The sequence below is a fragment of the Penicillium crustosum genome (genome assembly GCF_028827405.1).
Source record: "Penicillium crustosum strain IBT 35664 chromosome Unknown utg000005l_segment0_segment0, whole genome shotgun sequence".
Taxonomy (NCBI): Eukaryota; Fungi; Ascomycota; class Eurotiomycetes; order Eurotiales; family Aspergillaceae; genus Penicillium; species Penicillium crustosum.
Window position 1 is genome coordinate 871,106 of NW_026623126.1, and position 15,630 is coordinate 886,735.

Below are 15,630 nucleotides of genomic sequence, written 5' to 3' on the forward strand. Positions count from 1 at the left end.
ACCTCTATTTTCCCCTGCCTATGTGGGCGGATATCATCATAGATATATCTCTGCGTTGGTGGATTATTCTGTTATTTGCGTGCTATGATTCCCGCTCCAGATCATTGTTTGTTTTGTTTTCGATACGATGTGGTTGTAGATAGCAGTTATACTCAAGATCTTATAATAAAAACATTAAATACATTCTAGAAAACACCGGAGTCAAAGGTTGCACATAGAAAATTCTTCTGCACAGTTGAAGCTTTTCACCGTCTTCGTATACGCCTAAGACGTCTAAAAGGACACTACAAAACAATTCGTGGCATAATCCTTCCACGGTGAGTGAAAATAATTGGCATTTAATCGATAGCACATGTACTCCATAGTTCCCTAAGTACGTATAGAAACCATTATATTCAAACCGAAGAAAGACAAAAGGTCACTCAAACGCTCCATTCAAATGTTCCATAAACATCCATAAACACCGCAGAACCCAATCATCAAATCTCATTGTCATCATGAACGTCATTATCACAGCACCAGCCTTTCCCGATCCCACAAAAAGGCTTCATGGCAAGATATGCTCGACCATAAACTTCATTCTAAACCCACTCTCCCGCAAGTAGGCCCACTCAACCGAGCCCCGGTCACGACTAGCCTTCTCACGACGGGCAATCCCAGACCGGACAGCTTCTGCCAGTGACGGGGTTACAGAGAGCATCTTGCTCTTATGCAGGAGTACCATCAACGCCTCGAGCAGAAGGGAGACCTTGGCATTGTTCCCGACGTTCGGGGTAGCCGCCGCGTAGGGGAGGAAGCATTTCTCCAGCTTGGCCTGGGTAAGGTAGTTATCATCGGAGCTTGGGGCGGAGCTCTCGCGGAGGACGAAGAGGAGGAGTTCGCAGAGAGTGGAGTCTGCTTCGGGTAGGAGGTGCGGGAGGTTGGAGGGGCTGATGAAGTGTTGGAAGATCGGGAGGGGGAGGTCGCGGATGTTCTCTACGAACATGTCGTAGAGGTCGTCTAAGGGCATGAAATCCCGTGGTAGTTTCTCTGAGACGCTGGAGAGGATGCTGAGGAGTTGTTGGCGGAGAGCAAGGGAGATGTAGCCGCCTAGCGGGGATAGATTGCTTTCGTGGGAGGGCTTTTGGTTTGCTTTCGGCATCTTGACGGGATCTGTGGCTTCGTCCATTGCATTTCGCGTCCCTCGTCGGGTGCGCTTGCTGCGTCGTGGATTGCTAGCATTTGATCCCTTGTTTGGAGGTGATGCCGAGGCTGAGCTTTGGTCAGCTTCTATATCCTCGTCTGAATTGTTCAGGTAGTCGCCATAGTCATCCTTGTCGATGTTGATGCCGCCTGTTCTCTTCTTGGCATTATGCGAGTCTTGTTCGGGAACAATAATTTTCAGCTCATCGGGGAATACCTCTTTGAACTCGCCGAGATTTGATTTGCCATTGGCAAAGATTGCCCGCATAATTCTGCGGTCTCGTCCAGCTGTGGTGTTCGATGCGATATAACGGAAGATAAGGCTTTCTCGAAAGATTTCAAGGTCATCATGCACATCCACTACCTTCGCCTTACGTCTTCTGCTTCTGCGGTTTCCTTTCTTGGCCGATTCAGCGCCCTGCGAGCCCTCCCCCTCCGATCTCCCCGAGAGCTCAGATCTCTCCGACCAAACCGAGGTATCTCTTTGGTTTTGTTTTGCCTCTTGGTACTTTTTTTCACGCTCTTTCCAGTCGTCTTCGAGTACGTTGCACATAAACCGGAGCCATATCTGCCAGCGCTCCCAACGTGCCGGGTGAAGTACTGAACAATTAAATGCCCAGCCTACGGCGTGCCAAAAGTCTTCTGCACTGCTCCATACCGAAGAAGCTTGGTTGAATTTTGTATTCAGAGGCCTGGTATCAGGATTATCATTATCAACGACCATGGGGCTTTCCCCACGTCGCCTACCCTGTCGCGAAGATTCAAAGTGGGTGAAGCCGAAAGCAAGATTGAACTTTGCATCCATGGGACCAACAAGGGAATTCGTTAATCGAAGAAATCGCAAAGCTGCGTTGGGTGCTTCCTTTTCATACTCGGACTCGGCACGCGTCGTTGTTTTTGGGTGCACGAGCATGGTAGCTGCGACGGCCAGATGCTGGGGCAGTGGAATCACTGCCTTTGTTGATGAGATAGTGCCCGATGCAAGGACATTGTAGAGAAGGCTATATGCTTGGGGCCCTAGTTGAGAAAACGTATATTATTAGCAGAGGCTCTTTTGAGGTTTGCCCGCACGCGTTAAAGCACGGAGATAGGGAACATACATAGGCTATCTTCGAGGAAAATTTCTGTCTGTCGAGCCAGCTCCCATTGAAGGGGCACGGGTGACCGGTGTGGTACCTCTTCCATGGTCACCATGGGCAGAGGGGGGTTTTAAAAAGCCAGCTGAAAAGATACATTTTGAGCTGGCGGTAACGCGCTTATCGATAAGGAGTCGCGGTGGAGGCCGTGTGGCGCGTCGAGAGAGCCCAGGAGGTATATGTCCGGCAGAACAGTAGGCACTTGGATGCTGATGTATGTGACATTATTCAAGGCATAAGAAAGGCATCCGAAATAATTTCGAGAGATAGGGCAGGATATAACTGTAGTCGACAGACTAAGGGATGTTTTGATAATCAGTTCTATAAAAAGATTGAACTTCTTTGTTTCGAGGGCGGAAACAAAGGCGGTGGAAACTATACAGACAATGAACTTGGCTTCGCTTCCTGTAAGGACTGGGGCACATATTGATGAGTAATTGGGGAGAAACTCACGAAGCTACTGCATGATGAGTCCCGTGGTCGGTTTAGGTAAAGTAGTAAGGTGTTTGTTTTAGTGAAAGCCTGAAATCTCGAAGCCCCAGGGCAAATACATAGTTGGAGACACCAGTCTATTTCAATAACACGAAAAGAAGCAAGGGGGTATCTATAGACAGATATGATTAGACTAAGAGAGCAAAGACGTGGAAGTTATTTTACATGTTCTGGTTTACAGTTGTTATTCACTTACATAGTAGTATACATATCTATAATCCGGGTACGAAGTACTGCCTGCATGTTTTTTTTACCTTGCATTGCTCTTTGATATATCATTCGAATATTCTAGGCCTACATATATGTAGGAAAGAAGTGACAAATACTTAATCCTAAATTTATGATGCAATGGGCCCCCGCATGGGCCCCAGCCAAGAGATTGACCTGCATTATCAAAGCTCTACATACATACATAAAGGATAAATTCTTACTTCCATGTGCATGGATTGCAAAGGCGTTAATCCCTTACATTACACAGCCCGAGATTTCAGAGAGACCCGAAAAAGATGAAGCTTGCGAGATAAAAGAAATGCAGGGCTTGAATACTTGGGAATCTAGACAAGGACAAGCCGCCTGGGGCAGAAAGGAGGAGAATTTGGACTGGTTCGCAGTGACTTCTGCGTCTTCATATTTGCTGACGAAAAAAAGAGAAATAGGATGCGCAGTGGCCAAGAAACGGCTTAAAGCCCCCGCCAATCGATTCGCAATGCAAAGGCCTTTTATAGAGAAAAGGAGAGGCGAGAAAGCTCGGGAAATCAAGGAGGCAGTGGATACGCCAACATGGATAGCGGAGAGGGAAAAAAAGGAAAGATTAAATGGGAAGCACTATGACTCCTCGGGTATATCGGAGAAGAGACCTATTCGCAACCGATGCGACTATGATTAAAAAAGTTAGCAAATGATTTTGGTCGATCTTGTTCTGAGCAGATATCACATACGAAAGGCAGCTTGGGAATGACCACCCCCAATGTGGCCAGGAAGTTGATAGTGAAGTGGGTCAAATCGAAGTGGGTGTAGTGAGTGCTGAGGAGGAAGAGCACGATAGGCACGCAGAGCAGGAACTTCTTGGCGGGTGTATACTGGTCGCCGTTGTCGATCTGCTCCCACATGTTGAGATTGTCGTAGGCACCGGCATTAAATTCAAACGGAATGCCCCGCACCCAGTGGAACATGAGGAAAGATCCGAACATGTAGCTGATATTGGTAAGAGTCCACGAAGTTTCCTGCGAGACGCCCGGGATGATGTCGTAGAAAATCTTGAGAGCGGCGATGCAGACGAAATGGATGGTCCAGGCACCTACAAACAGCACGGAATCCCATGTTAGTCCTTGGTTTCTCTGATAGAGATATGTGGTCTCCAGGATCGTTTCTCACTCACCCTTGGCATTCACCCAGTTTGCATTCAGATTTGGTAATGCGGCCTGATCACTGGTATGTTCAATCGACTCAGCCGGTTCCTGGTAGATAAGACTGCTGGACCGCCTCCGGCGGCCTTGTTTTGAGGTCATGCTTGGAGATAACCGGTGCGGTCCTGTGTCAACATCCGGGGGAAAGGAGATCCCACGGGGTGCCAACAGGGAAGACACTTTTGAATTGTCGGACGCCAGCTTGACGGTTGGATCCAAAGGAAAAGAATAGGTGGGAAGAGAAGGAAAGAAGAATGAAAAGGAGCGTGGGGATGAGGTGGCACGGCCCAGACTGGAGTTTGCCGGTCGGATCGGCTTTGGGTCACGGGGTGCGGAAGAGCTCTCTGATTCACCTGGGCACCTCTTCTTTTTTTTTTTGGCTTAGACTATCTCTTTTTCTTTCCATTCTAGGTCTATAATTAGATTGGTTTTTTTCCTCCCTAATCTATTTCCTACCTTTTAGATTGGCCTAGAAAAAGGTAAATGCATAATTGGCCGTACATCGATGTACGAACGTATGCATGTGCGGAATCTAGCCCGAAAAGACTAAGACTAAATATGTACTTTATATTAAGGATTCAGTAAAGGGGAAGATTCATAAATAAGTCATCCTTCCCTTTCTGTCTGGTTTGAGGCTTTCTCTTAAATATTCCTTATCGTTGATATTCCCTTTTATGGGGCAAATAAGTCTGAGACATCCATGGACTAATATACATGACTTGGCCACCTTGACTCAACTATGACTCCAAAATGATTATGTTTGTTACCATCTTTGTATACATTTAAAAAAAAGAGTCTTTAGAGGCACAAAAAGACCGTCCTGAAAGACTGTCTGAAAAGTACATCCGAACACAAGCTCTAAAAAGAACACGCAAAAGCACAGAGTATTCTTACATAGGACTACCCCTAATATGGCCTTGGGCTAAATAAATCAGACCACTAAAGTCTTATGTCGTTAAGGAAAGAGACCACATAAACAGCGGACTATTTTAGCGCAATTATTCCTTCAAACCTCACAGCCGTATGTGTCTGCATAGTAAGAAGTTTCCAATCTCATTGTAGCCAAAAGTGCATCGTAATAGATCCTAAGTGAGAAAGCTCCATGTGCAATACTCTGTCGTGTCTAGAGCACAGTCTTCTTTAGCCTAAACAACTATGTAATTTTGTTCGTATTGATGGTACCAATCTAGCCATGGGGTAAAATGCTACCGGGCGTCATAAACAATCGGTTGAAATTGTTGATGGCTAGTATACTAGGCCACACCAGATGATCATTTCCCCACCGGACGTTGAACTTTGGATAGGCCTCCACCATTGGTACCAAAGGCTTATGTACTGGATTCTTTTGGTGGGAACATTGAAATCTGGTTGTGGTGATGGGCTTTGGGCCATAGCTTGTGTCCTGGCAGTAGTGCTTGTATGTGAAAGGCCCAATAGAGCTTTGGAGTAATTTTACCAGAGGAGCTAAAAGTAAATGTTCCTAGTTTGCGTTCCAATGCCTTTTTAGATGTCATTTTAAATACCATACACCTAAGATCCTCTGCTGTTGTAGAAATCTACATATCCTGTCGGCATGAAAATATGTCTTCATTCTATATGACAGTTCTAGTACTTAGTAGCGGGGAATTAATTGTAATTCCATCCAAACTATTCAGTGTTACTGTGATTGTATGTGGCATTGCCTGTCACCGGCGAAAAAGAGTATATGAGTCTCTGGTCCGCCCACTAGGAGCTGATGCGAGGTAGTTCTATAATCAACGAGAATAGTCGGAAGCCAGTGTGGCCTCTGTCCTTGACAGCATGAGACTTTTTAATGTAGAACCATAGACTTGTGATTAATATGGAAGATAATAGTGCCCGAACTTGATGGATCCAAAAAAAACACCGAAAAGCCCTTTGGACGACTGCGGGTTGTGAGCCCTTGTCCAGTCTTAGTTCGTAGATGATCAGTAGTACTTTGAATATTCAGTATAAGAATCCATAAGATCCGTAATGACATTTGGCACTTGGCACTTGGGACGAAAGAAGATGGCATCAACCCCACTCTTGGCGTCGATCGCTTCGATTTGTTATATACTTCGCGGGTAGATCTTACGCATAAGACAACTCCCAGTCTGAAGAGATTCTAATGACTCGGATCATAATTCCAGCTATTATTAAGGCCCAGTTAAATCTATATAAGATGCTTGACTATGGCCCCGGGGTCAAAGGGGCTTACTGAGTAGGGGTTGCTTGCCCGCTGTCTAGGTCACGTCGATATCATGTTGATATTGACCATCTAACTTGTTGGATTGATCGTAAAATGTTATTTTTTCAATTCTTACGCGTAAGTGCCTGCGATAAGCACCCGTGTATGCAAGTCTCGGTTGTATACAGCCTCAACGAGGTCAGATAGTGCTCTCTATAATGATCTATTTGATAAAGTGTCATCATTGAAAATAAGACCAGCCTACAGTTTTGCTTCTATGCAATACAAAACATCCGAGCCCAAATCATGGGCTCTATGGCTTATCGCCTTATGTACCTCTGTCGTATACTTCCAATTTTGGAATTGCGCGAGTGGTCGATATCGTCTACCGTGAAATTTTCTGGGGACCCAAACTCTACTGTTGATCCTTCAAGACTCCCATTCGATCTGTATTCCAATACTTTTTTCCAAACTTCTTTCCAATTAATAATGGCAAACTCCTCAGATGAAGAGGCTGATTCGCGCACAGCCCTGGTTGGCGTACCGCGTACTCGATCAAATCCGCGTTCCACCTCGCGCTCCGCATCGCACGACAGCGCCCGCCCAGCCAAGCGACAACGCCGCAACAGAAATAAGAAGGATTCAGATCTAGCTGATTTTGTTCCAAAAGGAGTTGCATTTAGTGCAACCTCCTTGCCAGTGGATGATCCCGACAACACATCTAGCTCTGGATCTAGTTCCTCAAGTGAAGATTCCGATTCCGACGCGGACCCAACTACCGTCGCAAACCCCCACGCCGGCAACACCGCGCCTGCAATTAGCTGGAACCAGGGTCGGAAGGCTGCAGTGCGCACAACGCTTGGAAAACGATCGGCGCCAACAAACGACAAGCCTACTCAATTTGAAGCGGTGAACGACAAATATTGGCGCAGTCGCAGTGCATCTGTCTCGGCCAATGGTGAAGAGAAGCCCACAGCAAACGACCAATCTCAAAATGATGATGAACTGGAAGATGGGGAGATTGACTCCAAGAGTGACACAGATGATTCAGATTCTCTGGGTTCTGAAGCCGATGACTCTATCCTACTGAACATAGGAGATAAGATGGGAATGGATGGTGCCAATGACTATGATCCTGCCACTCTGGCCCATCAGCATGGTTCCAACGCAAATCTGAAAAGCTCACCTACCCAAACCGGATCTGGATCGAAAGAGGAAGCATTCCGGCTTTTCTCACTCAAGTATCCAAATGCGCCTGTTGCTTTGGTGGACCTAAGCCAGACAGACCTCGAAATTATTGCGAAGTACGTCTATTTTGATCGAAACATCCATGATATAGACCTCAAACTTCCTATCTCTTGCATTGAATGTCAACGCGAGGGCCATATGGCCGATGTCTGTCCAGCAAAAGAGGTATGTTCTACTTGCATCTAATTACTTTATTTTCATCCCACTAACCTCAAATATAAAGTGTGAACACTGTGGCGCGTGGAATCAACATCAAAGCAGCATTTGTCCTGACTGGCGACGATGCCAGAGATGCCGCGAACGTGGCCATGACGAGCCGCAATGCACTGAAAAGCTACGCAGTTTCGCATACGAAGTGCCTTGTGATTACTGTGGCGATGAGCATCTGGAATCCGAATGTGATTATCTATGGAAGTTCCCAATCAGGGATCTTCACTCCAACCAAGTCACAGTGTCAATCTGCTGTGCGAATTGCTGCAGTGCGAAACATCTTATGGGAGACTGCCCAGCTACTAAAGTGCGCGCAGAAACCGGCAAGTCATCGTCATTTACCCTGAAGGGTATAGATCCCGACATGATCACAAACCTGAACACTGTCGTCCCGCCCCGAGAGAGCCGCCCACCAAGCCGAGCTTCAGCCCGCGGAAGAAACAGGGGATGGTCTCCAGCTCCATCCCCAGAGGAAGATGACATGATGTCCCGCGTATCCCGAGGCCGAGGACGCCCCGTCCCTGCCCCGCGCGGAAATACTCGCGGCAGTATTAAGTTCGCAAGCGGAGTCGGAGGAAAACGTGGTGGCGATCCACCATCCAGAGGATCTTCTCGTGGTCGATCAACCTTCTCCGGAAACAACAACCGCGCGCGCTCCCCGAACCCGCCCCTTCCACGGGGTCCTCCTCCACCAAGAGGCGGTAGCCGAGGCCGTGGACCACAACGAGGAGGAGGATTCTCACGTGGACCCCGTGGAGGCGGCAGAGGCCGCGGGTGGTAAGAATGGGGGTGATATGAGAAGTGAGCAGCAGATACCGGCGAAAGCCATGTACATAACAAACAGCACAGTGTCAACCATTCCCCTCAGCCTCGGCTGAGAATGTATGTACGATTAAATGACAGTTTATTCTAACAACTCTCACTTCAGCAAGTATATTTCTCACATTGTACGTGGTACATGTCCATGCTGTCCAGACAGACAATCTAGCATATCCATAAACCAACAGCCTCTAGGTAGATCCCACCATGAGATGACACAATACTGGAGTTAGATCACGCGGAATGCTCATCACTCTCTCGGGTCCCGAGGAAGCCCTCCTCTAGAATACCGACCAGATCATCCAACTGCTTAATACAAAGATCGGTATGCGGGTGTTCCTTCAAATGCACATTCAGCTCATTCAAAAGCAACACCGTCGCAGCGCCAGCCATATGCCCAGCCGTCATATCATCAATGCTATCACCAACCATGATCAAATTCTCACCATTAGCGAGACCCCATTCGCTCGCAATATGCAGAATGCCCGCGGGGTCAGGCTTGGGCAGGAGATTCGGTGTGTCCCGCGTGATGATTGGTAGGAAGGTATGGCCGTCGAGATGGTTGTCAATCAGGTTCTGAACTGGTGCTCTGAGAGATTCGAATTTGTACGTTAGCGCTGTGTGTAGATGGCATAACCGGAATACAAATGGACGGAAGGATCCAAGGTTATGTTCTGATTGCGTTAATTGCTATAACGTACTCGAAGTTCCGCGTGCAGAGTGCCCGTCGTAAGCTGCGGGATTCAAGGTAGTCCATTAGGCGAACTAGGCCAGGCTGCGGCTTCTGGTCGGCCATGGCTCGGCGTTCTACCGCTTGCACTTTGGCTACGGCTGTGGGTTGGTCTGCGATTGGGAGTTCGCGGATGTGCTGGAGGATGTCGATGGAACGATCGATTCCTAGTGCTTCTCTATATTGGGAGATTTGTTAGAGAGGTTGGGGAGGGGATTGGGTTTGAATAGCCCGCGGGTAGTAGCCATACCTCATCTCGCTGAACATGTGATGCTGTGGCAGACTTGTCAAGGTTAGCTAGGCTCAGTCAATATCAATAAAATTGACTTGATAACACGATTAGAGCTTGATATCATTGGGACCGCCAAATATGCTCAATTGCCCCGTGATTAAACACGACATTAAAGGCTGGAACATAATATAAAAGCAGAAGAGCATGAAAGTGCCCTCCAGTCAACTACTACATCTCAGACTCCAGGCCGCAGCAATTATCGTCTAACCTGAAGCAGATCCAGAGATCATCGAGAAAATAAGAGCTAATTCGAGAAGTTCTCGGGCAATCCGTGCAAACTTTCTTAAAGCCAGACATCTGAGTCCAAGGCATACTTTCCCGAATAGAAAAGTATGTTTCTGCCTGAATCTCAAATTGACGCCTTAATCTCCATTCCCTGCTCGCTTCCAATTATAGCATCAAGATGCATATAAACTCTCCAGGGTGCATGCAACATAGCGGATATCCGACAAGGGGAAATGAACTACAGCGCATAATGTGTATAAAATATAAGGAACAAAAAGTGTGACTCACCACAAAGTCCCATCCACATCAAACACAATTCCCTTTAAAGGAGGGGCAGTTGACCCCTCAGCAGAACCGAGAGGTGCGAACTTTCGCGGACGAAGATGTTTGCAGGCAATGGCAGACATGATGGAACGAGTAGCGTGCCTTATATTGGACATGAACACAGAGAGACGAGGTTGAAGAGGTGGAGTTAGCCAAGTGGAGCCGCGGGAACGATCTATAAAGTTCCAAGGTTCCAAGGTTCAGGTGCCGACCTCGGAACCTTGGAAGTTACCTACATAGGTACATCGTTCCTTCCCTTTGGGTATTCTATTAGTTTTTACTAGAGTATTATATACGTTTCTGTAGAAGCAGTAGGGTTGGGAAATACCTAGATAGTCTCTTTTCCCATGCGTGACTAGCGAGACTATCGGATATGCCTGTCTATGGACAAATATAGTCATACACAGTTACATAGCGGCTAGATCACGGCCCAACACCCGAATCGGGTATCGTGCATTGGCCCGAATAGCTTCGACTTCTTCTTTGAATGCAAGAACACCCCTCAAGGCGGTGAAAGCATTAAGAAGGTTTTGGATAGTTAGACTAGGATAGACTAAGATACGAGTATTGCCCCGTAATAATGCCCCCCCTAAACAGACCAAAGTTTTCTTATGGTCTAGTCATGAAATAAGCTGTATTTTTCCCACAAAAGGCACTAACTTCTCAGCCCCTCTTCTCCTAAATAACTCCGCATCTGTTCCCTGTGTCTTTCAAGCCTTTCATATTACATTCTGAATCAATGACCTAGTTTATATCAAAGGTATACGGTCTATCATGGCCGCCAAAAATCATGATGATAACACGGTCGGGTGGATCTGCGCTTTACCACTGGAGATGGCAGCCGCGCAAGTGCTTCTAGATGAAGTCCATGAAGACTTGCCTGTGCAGGCGAACGACGATAATGCCTACACTCTTGGAGCATCGGAAAACACAATGTTGTGATTGCATGCTTGCCATACGGTCAATATGGCATTGCATCTGCTACTTCAGTTGCCATGCAGTTAAAATCGAGCTTCAGCCACATTCGATTTGGTCTGATGGTCGGGATAGGAGGAGGAATACCAAATGAAGAAGCAGATATCCGCCTGGGTGATGTCGTGGTCAGCAAGCCAACACATACCCATGGAGGAGTGGTACAATTTGATTATGGCAAAGCGCTGAATGGCGGCGAGTTTCAGCGAACAGGCATGCTCAGCCAGCCACCTCAGATCCTCTTGACTGCGCTCTCCAAACTGCAAGCAAATCATATCACGGGCCGGAGCCGATTCCTGGATTTTCTGGCTGAGATCGAACGCAAGATACCCCAAAAATCTTCCCCTCTGGCTCGCCCTACCAAGGATGATTGTTTATATCGTGCCGATCACATTCATGTCGATGTCAGTTCTAAGACTTGTTGTGCTTGTGATGAAACCAAAACCGTTTCTCGGCCTTCGCGGGATTCAAACCAGCCTATGATCCATTATGGCCTGATTGCATCTTCGAATCAACTGGTGAGAGACAGTCAATTACGGGATGAGCTGGGCCGTGAATTGGATGCATATTGCGTGGAGATGGAAGCTGCGGGACTCATGAATAATTATCCGTGTCTGGTCATTCGTGGCATCTGCGACTACGCCGACTCGCATAAGAATAAAGAATGGCAGGGATATGCCGCGACAGTGGCGGCAGCATATGCCAAAGAGCTTCTCTCGGTGATCTCGGTTCTTCGTATTGATCAAACACGAACTGTGGAGGATACTCTGCTCAACCCTGGTATGTATATCAAATTCACAAAATTTATCGTTTCAAAGTATAATAATCATATTCAGGTGTTACCACTGCATCACATTCGAAAGACCTGTCGAGACCGGTCACTCCGACTCCTTTCCAACCGACTCCTTTCCAACCCAGTCCACCCGTGGTGCTCAATCAGAGTGAGCTGGATGGAATTTATGTGGGCACCATCAGGGGTGGAGAGATAATCCCGAGGCTAATCCAAGATCCTGCTTTTTGGAGGGCAGAGATCAATGCCCTGATAAGGCAGCTACTTTTAATACATCCCCAATGGTGGGTAGAGCGCACGCAGCAAACAGAAAAAACCATGAATGATTTCTTCGCTCGCAACAGGCTCACCTTTAGAGTGAACATTGTTCAAAGAAGAACTGCCCGTCCAGACTACTCTGGACATGATCGTCAGTACCTCGATTCACTTTTCCATCATAATCTAGGTTGGTTAAACGGATTCAGCGTGAAAGAAGGTGTTCCTGAGATTAATTTGGCTATACTCAACCTATGGTCTATCCTTGAGTTTCTAGATAGAGGTTAACGATGAATGTGTACTGTAACTATTGTCATCGCTCTTGGGCTCCTTGCCTTTGTCCTCGAGGTAGTCGAGGGAATTGACTAGACGGTTCTGGATATACCTCAATACTCTTTTGAGCCAAAGGTCTTAAGTATTCCCGTGATTAAGAAGACTATGGAACCTACCCTGTGACGGGCGCATGATCCCATCATATTGTCATATATACGTAGTCACTACGGATATTAACTCCCTTTTCTTTATCTTCTACAGTAGCTTGCAAAATCGCCCTGCGTTTGTACATTCACACGTTCTATTTCAAACTTTCAATGCCAAGGCGGCTCTAACCGCATACAGTTAGCTCCGTTCTATATTTTGGCTCTGTACATTACATAGTATTGTCACAAACCGTCATATTGTGCATTTCAGGCTTCAATTTATTTCCTATGGGTGCCGTCGTGAACCATACGTTACGAAGTAAAAAATGGTAGCTACTGCAGTGAGACTTTTTTGCAGGAGCAGATTTATTCGACGAAGAGCAGGTCGATTAAGCCTCATTATCAGGGGGGGGTGGGAGGTGATAAAAATATGTTCTCCATGGTCGCTGCTTTGATCGACATTTTGATGCCTTGGAGAGCGCGCTGAGATTCCAGTCGATCAGGGTGTTCTTCATCTAGCATTCTCTCTCGTACCGCGACCACGTACTCAAGTAGCTCCACGGCCTGTTCGATCTGCCCGTTGGATTGGTATACCCTTGCGAGTTCGTGCTGAGATGCCAGTCGATTAGGGTGTTCTTCATCTAGCGTTCTCTCTTGTACCGCGACCACGTACTCAAGTAGCTCTACGGCCTGTTCGATCTGCCCGTTGGATTCATATGCCCCTGCGAGTACGTGCTGAGATACCAGTCGATCAGGGTGTTCTTCATCTTGCGTTCTCTCTCGCACCGCGACCACGTGCTCAAGTAGCTCCACGGCCTGCTTGATCTGCCCGTTGGATTGGTATGCCCTTACAAGTTCGTGCTGAGATGCTAGTCGATCAGGGTGTTCTTCATCATACTGGCCTTCATTCCATACGCACATGTCTCCAAAAAGAGTCACAGCTTCTTTCGTCCGGCCATCCGCTAGAATGCATTTCCCAACTTTGGAAAGTAAGGTATACCTCTCACTCATTTCTTGACTTTCCTCTCTTCTGAGAATTTCAAGAGCGTGTGGTAGGTACATTCTCCATATATCACGATTTGTGTATTCATCAGATAGAAAACACTTGTCCATATGTTGCGTTAAGGTCGCGATAATCTGTTATATCTTCCGTACGTCTGTTATCCACACTCGGGTTGATAGCTGTACCAAGCTATATATATCAAATATATCTTCATTATCCCTCCTGGTGAGAAATCCATAGCTACACAGCGTACCAATTGAAAAATCCATCGCCTCTTCTGAATCAAGGGTAGGGAGAATAGATCGTGGGATTGCCTTTGGCTCAAGATAAGATATAAATTCCAACAAAACGGTAGCAGAGGGATCAGAGCCCTAAATCTGGTTGAATGAGATAAGCCACGTAGTAGCCACCGCATTTGCCATCCTACGATAGCGAGTACTATCGTGAAATTCCCGGCTTACTAGACGCATCCGGTCTTTTTCAGTTTTATGCATAAGCTGAAGGTAGCGTGTAGTCGTTCCACCATTTCGACAAATATAGTAAGCTGCCTATACAATAGCCAGGGGTAGGAAGTTTAGCTCCTCTAATAATTATATAGTGGAGTTCTGGTCATAAAGCGAGTCTTCTCCTACAATCTTAGTAAGAAAAGCAATCCCTTCCTCTATTGTCATCTTTTGGAGCTCAACTATATCTCTTCCAGCGAACGATAGTGCCACCTCGCGGGAACGAGTAGTGAGCAGAGTAATACCGTTGTTGCTAGTAAGGAAATACTAATCAAGCTGATCGAAAAGCAAGTCCACGTCATCGGCATTATCGACAATGAAAAGCCACTTTCCGGCTTTATCAGAGCTCAGCTATCGCTGTACCGATTCCATCGCACTTTCACCGTCATTCTGATGGGTTTGTAGCTCTTTCGCGATTTGCGAACAAGCCTGCTCAAAACTCTCGAGACTCAGGGCAGGAGCCCAGAAGATTGAGCAGTCTGGTACATGCGCCTTCACCCAGCGGGCAAGCTGAAGAGCAACTTGGGTTTTGCCGATGCCACCTAGCCCGAATAGAGCTAGTTTTTCAGTATTCGCTTATAGAAACAGCTTCTGTTTAAGCTGATCTAGCGTGAATTCACGGCCAGTAAAGTGACGATTTTCCAAAGATGGGATAATATAGTGGACTTGAGGTTGATCACCTTGGACAAAATGGGTGAGCCTAATATCCTAGCTGGGCTTTTCTGTTGACTTACAAGGCCTAGTATTTGTCTCTTTCATCTCTTCAATAGGCATGTGGAAGTGGTTAGTGACCTCGCCGTAGTTCACACCCATCTGGAACCCCGAATTATTTGAATACCCAAACGATATTGCGGACGCCATGCTCGCCATGGGGATCGGTTTCATTCATTCAATGGGCATCTGGAAAAACAACTGTCTGGCATGAGTTGCCGCTGCCGTCGGCGCAAATGCAGGGGTGAATGGGTCGAAATGTAAATATCGCTTGGGTTTGAATGTGTCCGTAGGCTGTAAACTCGGCCATTCAACAAAATCAGGAACGGGGAGGGGTAACGAGGAATGAATGCGACCGACGCCTTGCCATCAGCCTAAAGCACCAGGGGTGATGGGGTGCACGGCCTAAGCGCCCGCATCAGCGAACGAGGTAACCCAACGAATCATTGTGTATACAAGGATGCCCGAACTGCAGGAGGTACCGCGTCCTATTGGTAACTGAGTTGTGATTGCGCAGCAGAACCAACCAGCAGCCTGCAAGGTGGGGCACCCGTGGACAAGAAGCTGGATTATCCAACTTGCCGTTTCCAGACACTACACTACCAGGGGGCATCCCACGTGAATCTATCTAGGTACATATTTATACAGGTCAACAATGCTCGATCATCAGACAAGACACTGCAGTTATAACGACTTTCCGGGGGCTTTTTTTGCCATATCAAGCC

At 47.0% G+C, this 15,630-nt stretch overlaps 8 protein-coding genes across 8 annotated transcripts; 3 read left to right on the forward strand and 5 right to left on the reverse strand.

Annotated features, from left to right (window-relative positions):
* Positions 1-547: 547 nt before the first annotated feature.
* On the reverse strand, positions 548-2,376 carry N7487_011014 (uncharacterized protein; the record flags this gene model as incomplete). Its single annotated transcript, XM_056878744.1, has 2 exons — positions 548-2,199; positions 2,283-2,376. The coding sequence occupies 2 exons, from the start codon at positions 2,374-2,376 to the stop codon at positions 548-550; spliced, it is 1,746 nt and encodes a 581-aa protein (XP_056724063.1).
* A 1,134-nt stretch (positions 2,377-3,510) lies between these two features.
* N7487_011015 (ORMDL family protein) lies at positions 3,511-4,579 on the reverse strand (the record flags this gene model as incomplete). The annotated part of the gene is made up of 3 exons (XM_056878745.1): positions 3,511-3,686; positions 3,749-4,107; positions 4,189-4,579. Coding segments are annotated over 3 exons (801 nt in total), but the record flags the coding sequence as incomplete, so codon positions are not given.
* Positions 4,580-6,893: 2,314 nt separating this feature from the next.
* Positions 6,894-8,740, forward strand: N7487_011016 (zinc knuckle domain protein; the record flags this gene model as incomplete). The annotated part of the gene is made up of 3 exons (XM_056878746.1): positions 6,894-7,817; positions 7,876-8,410; positions 8,466-8,740. The coding sequence occupies 3 exons, from the start codon at positions 6,894-6,896 to the stop codon at positions 8,738-8,740; spliced, it is 1,734 nt and encodes a 577-aa protein (XP_056724065.1).
* Positions 8,741-8,915: 175 nt separating this feature from the next.
* N7487_011017 (putative haloacid dehalogenase-like hydrolase) lies at positions 8,916-10,376 on the reverse strand (the record flags this gene model as incomplete). Its single annotated transcript, XM_056878747.1, has 4 exons — positions 10,217-10,376; positions 9,662-9,694; positions 9,383-9,589; positions 8,916-9,270 (listed from the first exon to the last, which is right to left on the reverse strand). Exons 1-4 carry the CDS (start codon positions 10,366-10,368, stop codon positions 8,916-8,918), a joined length of 747 nt encoding a protein of 248 aa, XP_056724066.1. The 5' UTR covers positions 10,369-10,376.
* Positions 10,377-11,026: 650 nt separating this feature from the next.
* Positions 11,027-11,194, forward strand: N7487_011018 (uncharacterized protein; the record flags this gene model as incomplete). Its single annotated transcript, XM_056878748.1, has 1 exon — positions 11,027-11,194. The coding sequence occupies one exon, from the start codon at positions 11,027-11,029 to the stop codon at positions 11,192-11,194; it is 168 nt and encodes a 55-aa protein (XP_056724067.1).
* Positions 11,195-11,247: 53 nt separating this feature from the next.
* N7487_011019 (Nucleoside phosphorylase) lies at positions 11,248-12,557 on the forward strand (the record flags this gene model as incomplete). Its single annotated transcript, XM_056878749.1, has 2 exons — positions 11,248-12,004; positions 12,061-12,557. 2 exons carry the CDS (start codon positions 11,248-11,250, stop codon positions 12,555-12,557), a joined length of 1,254 nt encoding a protein of 417 aa, XP_056724068.1.
* A 533-nt stretch (positions 12,558-13,090) lies between these two features.
* On the reverse strand, positions 13,091-13,699 carry N7487_011020 (uncharacterized protein; the record flags this gene model as incomplete). Its single annotated transcript, XM_056878750.1, has 1 exon — positions 13,091-13,699. One exon carries the CDS (start codon positions 13,697-13,699, stop codon positions 13,091-13,093), a length of 609 nt encoding a protein of 202 aa, XP_056724069.1.
* An 846-nt stretch (positions 13,700-14,545) lies between these two features.
* N7487_011021 (uncharacterized protein) lies at positions 14,546-15,064 on the reverse strand (the record flags this gene model as incomplete). The annotated part of the gene is made up of 2 exons (XM_056878751.1): positions 14,546-14,751; positions 14,929-15,064. The coding sequence occupies 2 exons, from the start codon at positions 15,062-15,064 to the stop codon at positions 14,546-14,548; spliced, it is 342 nt and encodes a 113-aa protein (XP_056724070.1).
* Positions 15,065-15,630: the final 566 nt, after the last annotated feature.